The sequence below is a fragment of the Pipistrellus hanaki genome (assembly GCF_964339955.1).
Source record: "Pipistrellus hanaki genome assembly, chromosome: 1".
Taxonomy (NCBI): Eukaryota; Metazoa; Chordata; class Mammalia; order Chiroptera; family Vespertilionidae; genus Pipistrellus; species Pipistrellus hanaki.
In genome coordinates, this window is record NC_140503.1 from 58,815,084 (window position 1) to 58,833,568 (window position 18,485).

The window sequence follows — 18,485 nt, forward strand, 5'->3', positions numbered from 1 at the left end:
AGCTGTCACTCTCGTTGCTTTGATCCCCACCCGTCTTCCCCTCCTTGCTAAGAGTTTAACCAGGAGAGAGATTTGGAGACTTGAGATTTGCCCAGTGGTGAGGGACTCTCCCTGCTCTTGATTTTTAAAGGCCCTGCATTTTCAAAAAGCTTTTTTCAAGTGCTTAGATCTCCTTTCTAGCTGTTTAAATTTGTGCCTGCAGACCATCTGTAAAATGGAGTAGGTGGCACTTGGTTATTCTCAAAATCGAAGTGCCAAAGAATGTGAAATGTCTGTCAGCAATGAAAAAAATTTGGTTTGAAACTATTTTGAAAGATAAAGCCCTCTACATGTTTTCACTTTGGGGAAAAAACATCTAATATTGGTAATCTTTGATACTGAAGAGGAAAGGCGACTCCCTCCCACAGCTGGTCTTGGCAGGGAGACTCGGAGCAGCTTTCGGTGGTTTTCTGGGAAGAGGGTGACCATCATCTGCAGGCCAGCTGTTTAGTTTAATTAAAGCTCGATTGCAGAAAACCATTCTGAGATACAAATGGGACCTGTGATGGCTGGGGACAACATCTTCTGAGGTGGTTTTAAAGAGTTACGCCAATTAACATAATAGATAAGATAATGTATAAATAAATAGGAAGGTAAACTCACCTGTAACCACTGCCTACCTATAAACTAACATCTTGGTTTACACTCTCTAAGAGGATTTTAAATGTCTCACTATGTTACCCTGGGTTTTCACCCCACTTCTGCTTCCCCTCCCCCCAAGTACTGTACCTGGCCACACAATAATCACTTCTTTGTCCTTGGAAGGTTGGAAGAACCTTAAGGGGATGGGTGCAGCAAACTTTCCAGAGCACCCAGGCAGCTACGGCGTCCTCCAGGAATTCCTGTGCAGCCGAGGACAAAGCCACTGATCCTCTGCCCAAGGACTGCCCCGTTTCTTCTTACAACGAATGGGACCCCTTGGAGGAAGTGATCGTGGGCAGAGCGGAAAACGCCTGTGTTCCACCATTCACCGTGGAGGTGAAGGTAACGCAAAGGTGTTCACATGTCTGAAGTGGGGTCACTCCTCAGCTTCTGCAGTCTGGCTTCTGCTCCGGCACTCCTCTCCAACTGCTTTCACTTCACTTACTCCCGAGTCCCAAACCCAGCGTTGAGTTTGAGTTCTCTTAATTGGCACCTCTGCAGTATTTGACACTATTTACACAGAATCCTGTGGATTCTGAGAGGTTTCTTTCTGGGGATGTTAGTTCTTTAACTGTTCCTCACGTCTTCGTGACTGGCCCTCTTCTCTTGGCTGTTCTCACAGCTTCAGATCCTGTCTCCACTCTAGCCCAAATTTCTCTCCTGAACTCTGTCCAAATCAGCATGTTCAATTAACTGCTTCCTGGAAGTTGCCACAGGACCTCAAACATGGCACATCTTGAATTCAACTGCCAGTCACTTTGCTAAACTGGACTCTTCACTTTTCCCTTTCAGTTTTTGGCATTCCTATTTAATCAAGCAAAAACACCAAAGAATCATCTTTGATTCCTATTTCAGTCACATCCTCCACATTCATTCTCCAAGATCTAACAAGCCTTTTGTTAAAGTGAACTTTGCCTCCAATCCTCTGCTGCTGCCTTTGGTCAGGTTGTCATCTACTGTCTGGACTATTGCAGTTAACTCCTTACAGGCCTCCCCTATTCACTCTTCTCTCCCAACCACCTTCCAGCTTCTATCAGAGTGATTTTTTTTTTTTTTTACTTGATTTTTTATGGAGAGGAAGGGAGAGGAATAGAGAGTCAGAAACATCGATGAGAGAGAATCATCGACCAGCTGCCTCCTGCACACCCCCTACCGGGGATGTGCCCGCAGCCAGTGTACATGCCCTTGACCGGAATCGAATCTGGGACCTTTCAGTCCGCAGGCCGATGCTCTATCCACTGAGCCAAACCGGTTTCGGCCAGAGTGACTTTTTAAAAACCAAAATTCAATCATGTTACTCATCCTGCTTTTACTCATCACTGCCGTATTTTCTACCTCTTTGCTTAGGATGAAGTCCTTGTGGTGTTCAAAATCCTTCACAATTTGGCTTTTGTCTGTATTTCCAGGACTCCCCATTTCACTCACTGACTCAGAGATGTTAGTATGGCAGGTTAGCAGATTTGCATTCCTACTGGCTCGCTCTCTCACCCTGTTTTTTTTTTTTTTTTTTGGTTTTGTTTTTAATATATATTTTTATTGATTTTTTACAGAGAGGAAGAGAGAGGGATAGAGAGTTAGAAACACTGATGAGAAAGAAACATCGACCAGCTGCCTCTTGCACACCCCCTACTGGGGATGTGCCCCACAACCAAGATACATGCCCTTGACTGGAATCGTACCTGGAACCTGTCAGTCCACAGGCCTACGCTCTATCCACTGAGCCAAACTGGTTTCAGCTTACCCTGGTTTTCAACAGACTTTAAAAGATAACCATATAAGCAGCCAAACCAGACTACTCACTAATCCCTAAACAAGCCTCGTGCCTTTTCTCACACCTAGGTCTCTTCCACCCTTTTTCCAGCACCCCTCTTATCATGACTAGCTCCAATTCCACCTGCCACAAAGCCTTACAGAATTTCCCTGAAATGAATGAGTAATATCTCTCTTTTTAAAAATACCTAGTGTTCTTCATCTGTACTATTGTATAGCCAGGGCCTTCATGGTTTGGTGTTCAGGTTGTGTAGTGCATAAGAGTCCCATAGCTGAGGGAATGCCATCAATATTGTAGACACAGCCTACACTCCCATTAATCATGGGATACAAATATATCGTCAATGTACTTAAATTCTTCCTGAATATTGACATTTGTGTTTGTAATGTGGATTGAGGAAATAAGTTCTTTTACATCCTTGTCATCATCATCAGAAATGTTGCCTACATTGTACCAGGGCTCCAGAGGTATGAGCAGAAAATAACTTCGTATTTGGAGAGATACTATGTTCATATAAAAATGAAAACTAATACTAAGTATTTTATGCCAACCAACTGAGAAGGCAGTTGAACTGCAGTTACAGGAGAGCTAAGGAAAAAGCAATGACCAGGTGCAGAATAGTTGGAAAGTCTTCTAGAAGAAAATGATTCTTGAGTAAGATCTTGAAGACAGAGTAAGATAAAGCAACAACTTCTAATTGTTCTGAAACTTATCTTTGGTTCTGATTTTGAAGAACAGATTGATTTCTATGTCATCCACATGTTTGTTCATTTGTTTGAATATATTTTATTGATATTTTACAGAGAGGAAGGGAGAGGGATAGAGCGTTAGAAACATCGATGAGAGAGAGACATTGACCAGCTGCCTCCTGCACACTCTCCACTGGGGATGTGCCCACAACCAGCCCTTGACCGGAATCGAACCTGGGACCCTTGAGTCTGCAGGCCGACACTCCACTGAGCCAAATCGGTTTTGACTCATCCACATGTTTTGCTTTTTTTTTATCCTCACCTGAGGACATTAATCATTGATTTTTAGAAAGAAGGGAAGGGAGGGAAGGAAAGAGAGAGCTTCCATATGATGGAAAAATATTGATTGGTTGCCTCTGGCATGGACTCAGATCTGGGCCAGGGGATTGAACCAGAAACCAAGGCATGTGCCCTGACCAGGAATTGAACCCTTGGCCTTTCCCTGTAGAGCACATGTGTCAAACACAAGGCCCGCGGGCCAAATCCAGCCCGCCAGGCCTTGCAATGTGACCCGCACCGCGCTGTCATCACTGCACTCCGCTGTCAGTTTATGACATTGTCAGTTTATGACTGTTCAGTAAACCATTCGGCCCGCGATTTAGGCTGGATTTTAGATTTTGGCCCCTTCTCTGATTGAGTTCGACACCCCTACTGTAGAGAATGAATGCTCCTACCAACTGAGCCACACCAGCCAGGGCCACATGTTTTAAAAGGCATGATCTTTTTTAAATCCTTTCTTGAAAAGATGCCCCATCCCCTAATCATTTTAATTAGGTGAAGTTCAAGCAATAGTTTATCCTTCTACTTGTCTTTAAAATCACTGACTTTCATACTATGTGATACTATGTATTCAGAATTCTCAGACATTATTTTTATTTTTATGTTCCTTGACTTATAATTTAGGACTTTGTAATTTCTTGGGATTGTGGGAAGTGAACCAGGCTGAAATCAGGAGACTGGGATTGAATTAGGTATTTGATAAAGCTTGATACCTAGTCTCAGTTAATCAGTGGTTTTACCTTGTGCAAGATTCCACAAATTTCTGGGCCTCTGTAAAATCAAGGTATTAAGAAGTTTGCTATCTACCTAACACAATTAAATATGAAGGTAAAAGGTTACATGTTAAGTATTTTAAAGGACAAAACCATAACTCATTGTAATTGTGTGGATCCAGTTTGTTAATTACATTGTGAAAGTACATTGGAGGTATAATAGTTGTAGATATTAATAGCATTAGCAGTATTGACTTTATTTATTTGTCTGGATATTTCTGTTTTATGCCACATACTAAAAACTAGGTATTGTGGGAGCAGAAAGCAAATCTAAGACATGCATGACCCCTGGGGGCAAGGCCTTACCATCTTCCAGATGGAGGAAAATGACACCAATATATTAATCAGTTGTGGGAACAATGAAAGATAGAACAATGTAGTAAATTATTTATATGCAATTACAGCATAAAATATGTGGGAAAATGTAAGTGCTAGCTAAACTTTACGTTATCAGGAAACACAATTTTTAAAACCTATATGGCTTTTTAATTCTGCAAATATAATACTTTCCATCAAATATGTGCTTTTTGCTTTGCTTTTGTTTTTTTATAAAGCCTTTGATGAAGGATCTTTTATGAAGTATAAAATCTATAAAAGTTAATGTAATATGTTTGTAACTGGATAAGGAAGAAATTTCTTTTGATGTTTCCTAACCTTCCAAATACTATATAAAATTGATTTGGCAACCCCTGCTGAAAGATTTTAGCCTCTGAAAGACTACAAAGTTTCTCGGAATACAGCCAACTCTAGAACATTATTAAAAACAGTGTTTTGGCATGTGTTTTTTTATCTTGCAGACACTTGGTAAATGATTGATAACTGATTTAGCAGGGTAATAAAGGAGGTGTAAATGGTTCCTAACTGTTTCCTTGAAAATATAATGTACCCTGATCATTTGGACTTTGTCCAACCTTAGCCAGAGTATGAGCTTTACAAGTCACACTTGTTCAAATAAGTTTTTCTCCCGGGGAAGTTTACTTTATATTTATCTAGGCAAGCTTTGCTCTGCACAAATAGTCACATAGGCTACTTTGGAATGTGCCTGGCAAGACGACATGGCTGTGCACCTGCCATTGACCCAGTGTTAAATTTTCAAAGGCTTCTTGTGCCGAAGTGGATTATAAGAGATGTGCCTGGCATGAGAAGGATGAAGTGGTGAATGGATGGAGTACCAGAATGTGTCTGAGAGGAATATAAAGAGTCATTATTATCCTCTCCTTCTGGTTGCTGCTGCAGGACTTCCTAGGCGTAGACAACAGTGGAGTGCTTTTGTTTTGTTTTTTAAAAGAGTGGACTGATCTTAAAAAATACATGGATACATGGAACAGACTGGCAGGTCCCAGAAAGGAGGGGATGTGGGTAACTGGGTAAAAAAACTGAAAGGATTATCTAAAGAACATATATGCATACTCCATGAACAGGGACAGTAGTGTGGTGAAGACCAAAGGAGGGGGAAGAGGGAATAGGTGAAGGCGGGCTATGGGAAGGAGGAGGAAAAAGGGGGGAGGGCAGGGGGAGAGAGAGCGAGAGCGAGAGAGGGGCGGGGGGAAGAAATGAGGGGCATCTGCAATAATGTTAACATTAAAAATTTTTAATGAGCCAAAACCAGTTTGGCTCAGTGGATAGAGCATCGGCCTGCAGACTCAAGGGTCCCAGGTTCGATTCCGGTCAAGGCATGTACATTGATTGCGGGCACATCCCCAGTAGGGGGTGTGCAGGAGGCAGCTGATCGATGTTTCTAACTCTCTATTCCTCTTCCTTCCTCTCTGTAAAAAATCAATAAAAAAAATATATATATATATATTTAAATTTTTAATGGAAAAAAGTACTCAAATTTTTAATACTGATAACATTTTTCTGGAGCTAGATATTAAGTTTATTGTCTGCCTATATATCTTCAAAAGTAAAGCAATTAATACTTTAGACAGGGGTAGGTAAATTATTCTATGTAGCATTAGATAATAAATATTTCAGCCTCTGCAACCATAGGTCTCTGTTGCGCAAGTACCCATTCTCAACTCTGCTGTTGTAGTGCACAACCACCATAGACAATATGTAAAGGAATGTGTGTATGTTCCCATAAAACTTTATGTGCAAAAACAGGCAGAGGGCAGATTTAGTTTGGGCTTTAGTTTGCCAATCCTTGTTTTAAAGTTTACTGACATTCTTCATTTTTGCTAAAGACCTATTAGTTAGATTCCTAATCCTCTGTTAGTTAGATTCCCAATCCTCTGCCAGCAGGTTCAGCTCCAGCCTAATTGGTGTGAACCTAGATACTGAACTAAGAGGAGGCAGGTCTGCTTCATATGTTTGATATTTGTTAAGCTAAGGTAAAAATGGGAGTAAAGCCAAAAATCTGGAAGAAACACTGTCTTAGACATTAAAGAGTTAGACATTTAGACAAACTATATTTCATTACTCAGTTTTCCTTCCTTAAAAGCACTTACCACTATCTGAAATTGTCTGATCTGTGATGGAAACATTCTTATCTGACATGATCAGTACTGGTAATTGGTCACTTATTTAATGATATATATGGATGTATTTTTTAAATACTGGCCTTAAACATTTTATAAAACTAAAATATATAAATAACATATATTGCTTTGCCAACCTTTTGGTGAAGGTCACAGGCTTCTTACCATTTGGATCTTCTAATTAGAATTCTGCTTCATCTATTTTGATAGGTTACATCCACATGCATCACCTAGATTTCTCAATATATTTCTTTAAATTTACTGAGAACTTAGCCACATTTGCACATAATGAAGCATGCAAAACAATCTCAATGAAGAATCCACTAGATTTTCATACTTTTTAAAAATATATATATATATATTTTATTGATTTTTGTAGAGTGGAAGGGAGAGAGATAGAGAGTTCAAAACATCAATGAGAGAGTCATCGATCAGCTGCCTCTTGCACACCCCCTACTGGAGATATGCCCGCAACCAAGGTACATGCCCTTGACCGGAATCGAACCCGGGGCCCTTCAGTCCCCAAGCCGACACTCTATTCATTGAGCCAAACCGGTCCCGGCTAGATTTTCATACTTTTGTGAAAATTTTTTACCATTGTATCTACCCTAATTTAACAGTAATCGTTTTAGCAAATTTATTGGGCCTTTTTAAAACATTCAACTGTTTTCCATTCAGTTGTCTCTTAAACATCAAGGGGATTTAGACTTCTTCATTCAACAAATATTGAGTGTCGTCCTAGAGAAGCACTGTGTCCATGCTAGGGTCCAACACTGGACGAGATGTGGTGCTAAGTCTCAGTTCTGTTAAGCTATTCAAATTATGGTTCACCACTTATAAATATATCATGAGTCGTATTTTTCTTCTGTATTTCACTTACTTTCTTCTGCGTCTAGGCCAACACATATGAAAAGTACTGGCCATTTTACCAGAAGCATGGAGGCCATTACTTTCCCAAAGATCATTTGAAAAAGGCTGTTGCTGAAATTGAAGAAATGTGCAATATTTTAAAAATGGAAGGAGTGACAGTGAGGAGGCCTGACATCATTGACTGGTCCCTAAAGTATACAACTCCTGATTTTGAGTCTACGGGTAAGTGATGTTAATTCCTAAATTGCTAGTGTCTTAATTTTTTATTTCTTAATGTGTAAGGAGAAAACTCTAATAATTCCTTAGAGATTTCTTTGTTTTAATAATTCTTCAAAACTGTAAGGATTACTTAGGAACAGTTTGGTTCTTTTTGATATGATTAAGATGTATACATTCAAAACTTCATTGTAAATCTGGGATTTTCTTGAAAGAATCCTTTATCAACTTTATGATAAATTTCTTACATAAGAAGAGTGGATTCTATTTAATTTTCCTCAAGAACCGAAGTTAAGAGAGGAACAGAAACACACACCCTTTTTTAATCGACACCACTACAAGATTGTTCTTGTGCCTGAATTCAGTCTAATTCACAGTTCTAGAAGCTATCTTGTCCCAACTTTTATCTTATCATACTGACATTCCCTGAAAAACTCTTTCTGTGTAGCAAGAAAAAAGTTTTTAAAAGGTGGAGACTTGGGGTTCAAGACCTCTGAATAAGAACCTTACTTCTTCACTTTTTTCTTCTCTCTCTCTCTCTCTCTCTCTCTCTCTCTGTCTCTCTCTTTCTCTCTCTCTCTCTCTTTCTCTCTCTCTCTCTCTGGTTTGGCGTCAGGATCCTCACACAGAATTCATGTTAACAATCTAGTATCTATCATTCCATACTTTTTTCATTTGCACATAATTATATATTCACACATACAGAATTTCTGTAAAAAAAATTTTTTTTACTGAAAAATGGGATAATATTATATAGACTTCTCTATCTTGGCAATTAGCATTACTAAGGCTATTGTGGAACTTTCGATCTGATAGGTTTATATGGTGCAATGCCTCGGGACATCTTAATGGTTGTGGGCAATGAGATTATTGAGGCTCCCATGGCATGGCGAGCTCGATTCTTTGAGTACCGAGCATACCGATCAATTATCAAAGACTACTTCCACCGGGGCGCCAAGTGGACAACAGCTCCTAAGCCCACAATGGCTGATGAGCTTTATGACCAGGTAAGTCCCAAATTATAGGTGCGCTTATTAGTAACTTTTCTAAATGATCCACAGTGAGAATGGAGATTCTCTGATACCTTATATTTGTTATGCATTTTATGATGAAAATAAAAGTAAATTATATTGTGATAATAATAGTTGTAATGGCTAATACTTAAACAGGGCCGAGGATGTAAATAAAGTACTTACTTGGTGCTGACTACGTGTCAGGTCTTGAACAAAGTACTTTATTTACATCCTCAGTCCTGTTTATACTTCCAACCACCCCATGAGGAAATAGTGTCATTCTATTACAGGGAGCAGCAAAATTTGCCTGAAGGCACATAAAATTTGCCTGAGTCATCGGTGGAGAGAGAAAAGTCACTAAACTCCATTCTGTTCTAGAAAAAGAATTTGGTCTATTGGCCAAATTCACAGTAAAAGGGAATATATATCTCTTATCAGATAATGTACTATTTGATCACTTATGGAAAGACTAAAGAAAAAAACAAAACCTTCCAGGGGTTTAAAGACAGAAATAAATAATAAATTTATTTCACCACACCCAATCAAATTTGGCAGGGAAGCATGACATATCATTTTATGGCAGGAGTTAGGCTCAGGACCAAATTCCTTTTCTAAAAGAAGAGAATGACTTCATCCTGTTGACAGTCAATATTGTAGGTAGCTACATAAATCAATTACGGGTCACAGAATATTTTCAGAAACATTTTTGCCTCTGTACCACTTGCTTCTAAGTATCAGAAAAATGCTATCCTGCCATTTTTGTTATTGGTTATTATTTATTTATTTATTTATTTATTTATTTATTTATTTTGGTTAGCATGAGCCTACATCTTACATGTTTTGGGGTAGTAGTATGTTGGGAAATGATGATGATAAATGAATTTTCTTAATAAAGAATGTCCTACAAATAGTTTTCTCATGAACCAATGCATTGTATGTGTTCATTCTTGTTCCAATTAGGATTACCCCATTCATTCTGTAGAAGACAGACACAAGTTGGCTGCTCAGGGAAAATTTGTGACTACTGAATTTGAGCCATGCTTTGATGCTGCTGACTTTATTCGAGCTGGAAGAGATATTTTTGCACAGAGAAGCCAGGTTGATAAAGGATGCCTCTGAAATTTCACACATTGTGTTATTTTATTTTTTTTATATCCAAATTCAAATATTTCCATTCTATTTTTAGTTTTCTGACTTATGTCTTCCTTTTGTTTTCAGGTTACAAACTACCTGGGCATTGAATGGATGCGTAGGCATCTTGCTCCAGACTACAAAGTGCATATCATCTCCTTTAAAGATCCTAATCCAATGCATATTGATGCCACCTTCAATATCATTGGACCTGGTCTTGTGCTTTCCAACCCGGACCGACCGTGTCACCAGGTAAGGAAGTTGTTAGGACTCTGGAAAAGTAATAGAGACTAGCAATTGAAGTCATTGCCACTTTTATTTTAAGCACTTCCATGATTCCTAATGATTTTAAATGACAAATTCAGCAATGTTCAACATTATTATAATTGAAATTAGATTGCTTGTTATATTTACTATAAGATGTCCTACACTCAGACATATACAGTATAGTGTCATCAGACTTTGGCTGTGCTGTGAGAGCCTCAAGTTTGTGCATATATGTATTTTTTTTAAACAAAGTACAATAGTATTACAGTAGCTCCTTTTCATCCACTGGGATATATTCCAAAACCCCCTGTGGATGCCTAAAACCATGGATAGTACTGAACCATATACACACACACACACACACACACACACACACACACACATATATATATATATATATATATATATATATATATATATATATATATATATATAAATAAATATATTTATATTAGAAGCCCAGTGCACGAAATTCATGCATGGGCTGGAGCGGGGGGGGGGGGGGTCCCTCAGCCCAGCCTGCATACTCTCCAATCTGGGACCCCTTGAGGAATGTCCGACCATTTAGACCCAATCCCAGTGAGATCAAGCCTAAACCAGCAGTCGGACATCCCTCTCACAATCCATGACTGCTGGCTCCCAACTGCTTGCCTGCCTGCCTTCCTGATTGCCCCTAACTGCTTCTGCCTGCCAGCCTGATCACCCCCTAACCACTCCCGTGCCAGCCTGATTGATATCTAACTGCTCCCCTGCCAGGCTCTTTGCCCCCAACTTCCTTCCTCTGCTGGCCTGATCCCCCAACTGCCCTCCCTTGCAGGGTTGATTGCTTCCAACTGCCCTCCTTTGCAGGCCTGGTGCCTCCCAACTGCCCTCTCCTGCTGACCATCTTGTGGTGGCCATCTTATGTCCACATGGGGGCAGGATCTTGGACCACATGGGGGCAGCCATCTTGTGTGTTGGAGTGATGGTCAATCTGCATATTACTCTTTTATTAGATAGGATAGAGGTCTGGTGCACAGGTGGGGCCAGCTGGTTTGCCCTGAAGGATGTCCCGGATCAGGGTGGGGGTTTCCGTGGGGTGTGGGGCGTGGGGCAGCCTGAGGGAGGGGCCTGTGGTGGTTTTCAGGCCAGCCACGCCCTCTGGCAACTGAGACAGAGGCCCTGGTATCTGGAATTTATTTACCTTCTACAATTGACTTTGTAGCCTTGAGTGGAGGCCTAGGCCGGCAAGGGCAGGTGGAAAGCTTGGCTTCCGCCGTTGCCTGGGAAACCCAAGCCTCCCTTCTGTTCTCTGTGGCTGGTAGGGTTGGGTTTATTTGCATACTCACTCTGATTGGCTGGTGGGTGTAGCTGGTGGTGTGGCTTGTAGCGGAGTGATGGTTAATTTGCATATTACTTTTATTAGGTAGGGAGATATATATATATATTCTATATATTCTACATATATATTCTATATTTCCCCCTATACATACATACCTATAGTAGTTTAATTTATTTAATAGACACAGTAAGAAATTAACAATAACTAACAAAATAGAACAATTATAACAATATGTGAATGTGGTCTCTTTCTTTCAAAATACCTGGAATTTTCCATTTAATATTTTCAGACCTTGGTTGACCTAAGGTAACTGAAACCCCAGAAAGCAAAACCATGGGTAAAGGGGAGCTACTATATATCACAAGGTTCCAATTGCAGCTGCATTGCAAACAAGGTGACCCCTGCAAATCTGGGGCAGTGGGTATCTTCCCTCGCTAGTGGGTCAGGCCTCCTTCAGCCAGCTCTACCTCAGAGGGAGGAGCAGAGCTGCTGCACTGCAGCTGATCTGTCCCCATCACTTGAGTCTCTTACTTCCGCCTGCTGCTCCCTACTTCCAATTGGGTGGTAAGTGGTTTTGTTATTTGCTAGGCTTTAGTACATGTTTTTAAAATCACTATTTTACTATGTCACTCTTTATTTTTATCCCATAAATTTAGACAAAATTACCAATATTAGTTATTCATTTCAATATAATTCATTGCTATATTACTAGTAATTGGGTAAGTGAACATAGAGACAGCTGAATTATAATAAATAGGTCACTAAGGATAGGTAGTTCTTAAGGAGTACAACCCTAACATTTGTATTTATACCACAATCACAGACACAAAGTGATGGTCTATGAAGTGGATGGACTATGGGATTGGCAGTCACATTTTTTTTCTTATAACTAAATAGAAAATACTTTCATTTTCTTTCAAGAGAATTTCTCAAAAAGAAGTGTCTTTAGTATTTTAAAATATCTGAACCGGAAAAAAGCACAAGAATATTTTAAAAGCTTTAACATTTCTGCTATTTTTAAACTAATGTGGGGATTTTATGTACAATTTAAATTAGGATTCAGAGGAAATCATCCAGTCTTGAAAATTTAATTTCTTTATATTGGCAATTGAGAAGACAGCTTCTCAAAAATAACTATTAATCACAAGGGCTACCAGAGACTAAGAATAAGGATAGTATATATAGATGAAAGCCTCTTTGCTGTTTTTTTGTCTTACAGATCGATCTTTTTAAGAAAGCAGGATGGACCATAGTTACTCCTCCAAAACCAGTTATTCCAGATGGTATGTTTACTTTTATTACTCACAGCCTAAAATGATTACTTCAGTGACTAAGAATCTTTCACCTATAGATTGCATTCCAAATTTTTAGAAATTCAGAGAAAACATTTCCCCAGTAAAGAGTGAACTGGTGCTTAGAACTACAGAGACTAAAACAAAGTTATACTTGTGTTTACCCTCTCCTTCCACAGAAAATGAAAGTGAGAAGATGGGAAAAATCAGTCTAAAATAACATCTCATAAAGCAAGAAATGACTTCATAAATAAAACAAAGTGAAATCCATATGTGTAATGAGTATAAATTGATTTATACCATTTATAAATTGCCTTAAGATAAAAATTTTAGAGGGAAAGTGAACTTTGAAAATTGAACTGTCACTTTAATATATTCTTCACTTTCAAATCCTTGCTTTAAATAAAAATGATTGCAGACACAATATTAAAAGTCGTTGCTATTTTTAGATCACCCACTCTGGATGTCATCCAAATGGCTTTCCATGAATGTCTTAATGCTAGATGAAAAACGTGTTATGGTGGATGCCAATGAAGTCCCAATTCAAAAGATGTTTGAAAAGCTGGGTATGTACAATATATAAAGCATTGTTATCATATATGAAGACCTGAAGAAATGAAACTAGGTTTGATGTATGCTTTATCTAATTTCTGTTCCTTTTAGAGGCACAGTTATTATTTTGTAGATGGACAATATTTTTGTTTTCAACAACATAACCTCAAAAGGTTGGAAATGCATTCCAGGCTCCTCAATCTCTCCCCTGGCAATAAGTGTACCCACCTTCTATGACTTACCTAACCTCCTGGGGCCCATATGTGAAGAACTATCCCTTTGTAATTGAGTATATATATATTATTCAGCCCTTCCCAAACAAGGAATTGTTGAGAGTCCTTTAAAATAATTTAATGTCATTGCATGTTTTAATTGACATAAGGTACTTACACATAAGTGACTTATATGTCTGATAAGCACAGTGAACAAAGTAATGAAATGCAATAGAGGATGTCAATAAATCATTTTTGAACTAAAAAGCAGAACTGATTTTTATTTAGAAAGGAATTTGCTTATCCTAATATTCAAAATTTGGACTAGGTATTTTAATACTATGAAGGAAAGTGTTGAAAGAAGGAATTTTCATATAGCTGTTCTATAGAGTACAGAAGTATGTGTGCTGATCACTGTTAACAGACTTGATGTATCCCGGGTGTTAAATAAAGCCAGGTAGTCCACTTGTTGTAATTGAGTCATGTTTTGATTTATTTCAAGTGTACTACCCTGAAACAATTTTTGACCCTTTAACACATCTCTCCTTAATGTAATCTATAATAATAAAAATGTAATATGCTAATTACACCAAACATCCTTCCGAATGAAGCTGGGGCTGCCAGGGAAGCCCAGGTCCTGGGGGAAAAAAGGCTTACTCCTGCACAAATTTTGTGCATCAGGTTTCTAGTATCAGTATAAAAGATTGGCCTGTCAGAGTCAGATTGAGCCCAATCTAATGATTTTACCCCTAACGCTATGCCACTTTCCCCACCCCCCAGTTTTCATTAAGTAACCCAATTGCTTGAATTCAGTTTCTTTATCCATTAATACTTTATTATTTCTCAACTTAAAATATTATCAAGTACCAAAGATCTGATTTACCTTTTTTTGTAATAAAGTCTTTTTAGACACAGGGAACTTGTTAAATAAACCTTTTTAAGTAATTGAATTCTCTCCAAATCAGGGTTAATATGGATTTAGCAATCTGAATAAGATAAGATATATCTATAGGAAACATACTCTTGTATTTGAAAGCTCACCCCTTATCCCAAGCCTACTCCTTACCTCTGCCCTACCCTTACTCTTACTCTTAAAAGCCCTGCTCAGTCTCACTTTCTCAGGTAAGTTTTTCTGATGGTTCCTGCTGCCTTCTCCTCCCTGACCATACCAGTGGAACCTTTAGTGACTCTGTAGCTTATTTTTTCTTCTCAAAATAAGAGGAGGAAAACAGATTTTTTTTTAAACCCCATTATGCCAACCACAACAAATTCTTCCTAAATGCCACTGGTTGATTGGGCACATCATGACCTTGTCAATACAAAGTGCCAGATTAAACTAATTAATTGTCTCAGTATCGGACCATACAATCCGGATATTAAAGTATGAGTTCTGTTTCAATGTTTCCTTAAAGTGGCCTAGTAAAAAAGTCAATCATATCAGATAACTTTGCTAGTATGTTAGTAAAGTCAACTTTTCAGATTAGGTAAACTATACTTTTCCTACTCAGTTGACCTGGTAAAATTAGAAACAGTCTGACAAAATAGTTAAAGCATAATTCTAAAGGCCGTGAAATGTTCATGCTTGATTGTTTTTGAACATTTGACAGACATATATGCTCATCCTACCTATTGTCTTGTGAATAGTCAGTGACACAAAATAGACTTCAGAGTCTCTGCTGACTTTTTGGTTGCATGTTTTATATAAGCATTGGAACAGATCAGATGAAATATAATTGATGAAAATAAAATTGAAAGACTCTCCAGGACTGTGGTAGACTTAAGGATCAGAACTGTAGGATTCCTGCCTATCTTTAGGCTTACTTCCTATAGGAGAATCTTCATGTGAATCCATCTAACTGGCCACGTCTCTCTCGTTCAATGCAGGTATCGGTACCATTAAGGTTAACATTCGTAATGCCAATTCCCTGGGAGGAGGCTTCCACTGCTGGACCTGCGATGTCCGGCGCCGAGGCACCCTGCAGTCCTACTTTGACTGACCACGCTTGATGGAGCTTGTGGCGTAGGGACAAGGTTCATTTTCCTGCTTTAAGAAGTGCATGAACTGTAGTGCTTTAAACAATCATATCCTTCACAGGGTCTTAAGCCTTCATTTTCTTTGTTACAAGGAAAATAACTTGTGCTCTGTCTTACTCTCTGCTCCTAAATTTATTTGCTATTTGGCTTCAAGCATTTAGTAACTTGGCCACTAATATTTAACCATCTACCTCTGTTTTTAATTTTCTTTCCAAAAGGCAGCTTGAACTATTAGTCCTAATCTTCACTTTTTTTAAAAAACTTTTTGCTACACTTGTGAATGATTGTATCACTTCTTTTTTATTAATGAAAGATTTAGAATATTCACAAATCTTAAATAAAGCCATATAATTGTCTCTTTTTCTAATGAATTTTGGTAATTTTTTTGTTGTTGTTAAAAAAATAACCTAGACTATACAAACATTTAAGTGAATTTTCCATGAATGTTTTTAATATTCTCAACAGCGGAGATGTTTGCTACTAAAAACTTTTCCATACAACTTACCTCATTTCAGGTGATTTATTTTAATCTCTTTTTCTTCTCTATAATTTTATAGAAATATTTAGTGCAATAGGATATAACTATCAGTGCCCATCTCTAAATTTTGATATTCAGTATTGAATGGATATATTACTCCTTTTGGTAATCTAACATTTGTTTACAGATGTGCAGATTATTTAAAGTGCAGACTTTAAAGACATTAAAAACTAACAGAGGTAAAACCTACATGTGGTGTGAAGTAATTTTAATGTTGAATACTGTACAAGTATTTTTATTCTAATAAAGTTTTGTGTTACAGAAAATGGATTTTATTAGAGTTTGGTGTCAGTCTAATTATTTTGAGCAAATTACAGGATGTAACTCTTGGGACAGAATTCTAATGCTCTGATATAATCAATATATTCATCCCTAGTAGCTAAAAATTTAAACCTAATACTTGTATTCAGAAATGTTTAGCAAATTCCTATTTTGTTTATTAATTTACTCATTCAAATGTATCTGAATGTCTTTTGAATATAAAGGACTCATCCTAGGCCCCAGAAAAGAAAAAAAGAGTTTCTGTTCAAGATGCTAAATGTTTTGACTCATGAAAAATTGGGGGGGGCGGGGATAGGTTTCAACCATGCCCTTGCCAACACTTGTGCTCCTGTGTATCCTGGTGTCTTTTTCATCCACCACAGCAGTCCTACACTTAGACTGACTCGTGTTTTAAATAAAATCTATACAATCGTGTGGACTGGGGTACACTCAGAGTATACATTCCCAGGCCAAAATACTACTTGATCATGCTATTACACAGCACTCCACATTCTCCTCAGTGTCTGTTCCACACCTGCACTCTGTTCTCTTACTTGATCATATTACTTCATTTTTCACAGAGAAAATGGCAGCCATCATGTGTCAGTTCCCTCAGCTTTTCTGTTCCAGTCCCATACAAATTTATTTGCATTTGCATTCTCTGGTTAAAGTTCTTTTTCTCCTTGCCTTTACTATCTAAATTTCTAAAGCTTACCTTTCAACCCTCTACAAAGAGACACTTCTCTCACTGAGGCAGAAAAAGAGACAATGTACCAACCAAGTCTAATCCATACAACTTTAATTCTAATCTCTCTTTCAGCTACATCAGTTATCATATTTTCTACAACCCGTGTGTGTGTGTGTGTGTGTGTGTGTGTGTGTGTGTGTGTGTTTCCTCAGCAAATAATCAAGCTCAAAATAATATTCAAACAAAAACTATGGCAACTTCATTTTCCTTTAGACTTAAGCTTCCAGAATACATATACTATCTCCACTATTTCACCTTTTATTCTTCAATCTCCTGCTATCTGATTTCTACCTTACCATGCAAAGTATAATCTTTGACCTGACCTCTCAAATGTCATTTCCAGTGGATACTATTTATACCACTCTATTCCATCTCCTTTGTTGATATGTTCTCATTGATTTTTGGAGAAAGAGGAAGGAAGAGAGAGTGAGAGAAGAAACGAAACAGAAACATCAATGAGAGAGAGAAACCTGATTCCTTGCCTCCCATACGTGCCCTGACAGTGATCAAACCCGAAATCTGGGTATGTGCTCTGACTGGGAATCGAACCTGAAACCTTTTGGTGTACAGGATGATGTTCCAACCAACTGAGCCACCTGGCCAGAGCTCTCCCATCTCTTTTTATTGATATTCAAGTTCCTTCTCTGAATTATCTTCTTCCTCCTAAGAGGTGGGTGTCCTTGAACCTTCTCTCTTCTCTTAGATCTGTGCATATGTCTTCCCCATCCACATATCTACTAATAACTCCCATGGGCCATGTGGGGGGAAGCCCTATGCCTAGACTTAGTCTTGCCCTATCTTAAGTTCCAGGTCCTGTTCCCAACTGTCTGTCTGTGATTGGGCAGGGGCTGGCCCGGAGCAGGTCTGCCTCAGGCCAGCCTGTAGGGTGTGGGTCCTTGACTTTGTGTAGGAAAGATTTTGCAACATGAGTCCAGATGGGTTTGAGAGTATGTTTATTAATGCTGGGGACAGTGAAACGAAGGGAGAAATTAGAGTAGAAGAAACAATAGGGAAGAGAAAGCCTGGGTGGTGCTCCGCTTTGGCTCTCCGGAAGTGTTATAGGAAAGCAGTGAGCCAAGCCAGGGTTGCTGTTAGCTCACGGGTAAGTCAGAGAAAAGGGGGCCTTGGAGACAGGATCAGGGGTGAACCTGGGTGGAGCTGCCACTGCCCACCACTTCCCTGGCTGCAAGTCCTGTGGGGACAGTTAGAATATAGGAAGAATAAAAAGTTGATGCTCGGGAAGGGGCATAGGCATACTGTAGAGCAGGGGTCCTCAAACTTTTTAAAGTGGGGGCCAGAT

At 38.7% G+C, this 18,485-nt stretch overlaps 1 protein-coding gene and 1 long non-coding RNA gene across 3 annotated transcripts in view; one reads left to right on the top strand and one right to left on the bottom strand.

Moving 5' to 3' along the window:
• Positions 1-16,446, top strand: part of GATM (glycine amidinotransferase) — a 36,561-nt gene extending 20,115 nt beyond the window's left edge. For both annotated transcript variants that reach the window (XM_084871744.1, XM_084871743.1), the window contains exons 2-9: positions 805-1,023; positions 7,627-7,822; positions 8,633-8,823; positions 9,790-9,927; positions 10,048-10,212; positions 12,768-12,831; positions 13,290-13,406; positions 15,489-16,446. In XM_084871744.1, the coding sequence (XP_084727870.1) occupies positions 805-1,023; positions 7,627-7,822; positions 8,633-8,823; positions 9,790-9,927; positions 10,048-10,212; positions 12,768-12,831; positions 13,290-13,406; positions 15,489-15,601 (1,203 nt within the window). In that variant the 3' untranslated portion in view covers positions 15,602-16,446. The remainder of the gene's footprint in view (positions 1-804; positions 1,024-7,626; positions 7,823-8,632; positions 8,824-9,789; positions 9,928-10,047; positions 10,213-12,767; positions 12,832-13,289; positions 13,407-15,488) is intronic.
• Positions 1-18,485, bottom strand: part of LOC311616419 — a 29,417-nt gene that overhangs the window by 1,758 nt on the left and 9,174 nt on the right. The gene's annotated exons all lie outside the window — the stretch shown is intronic.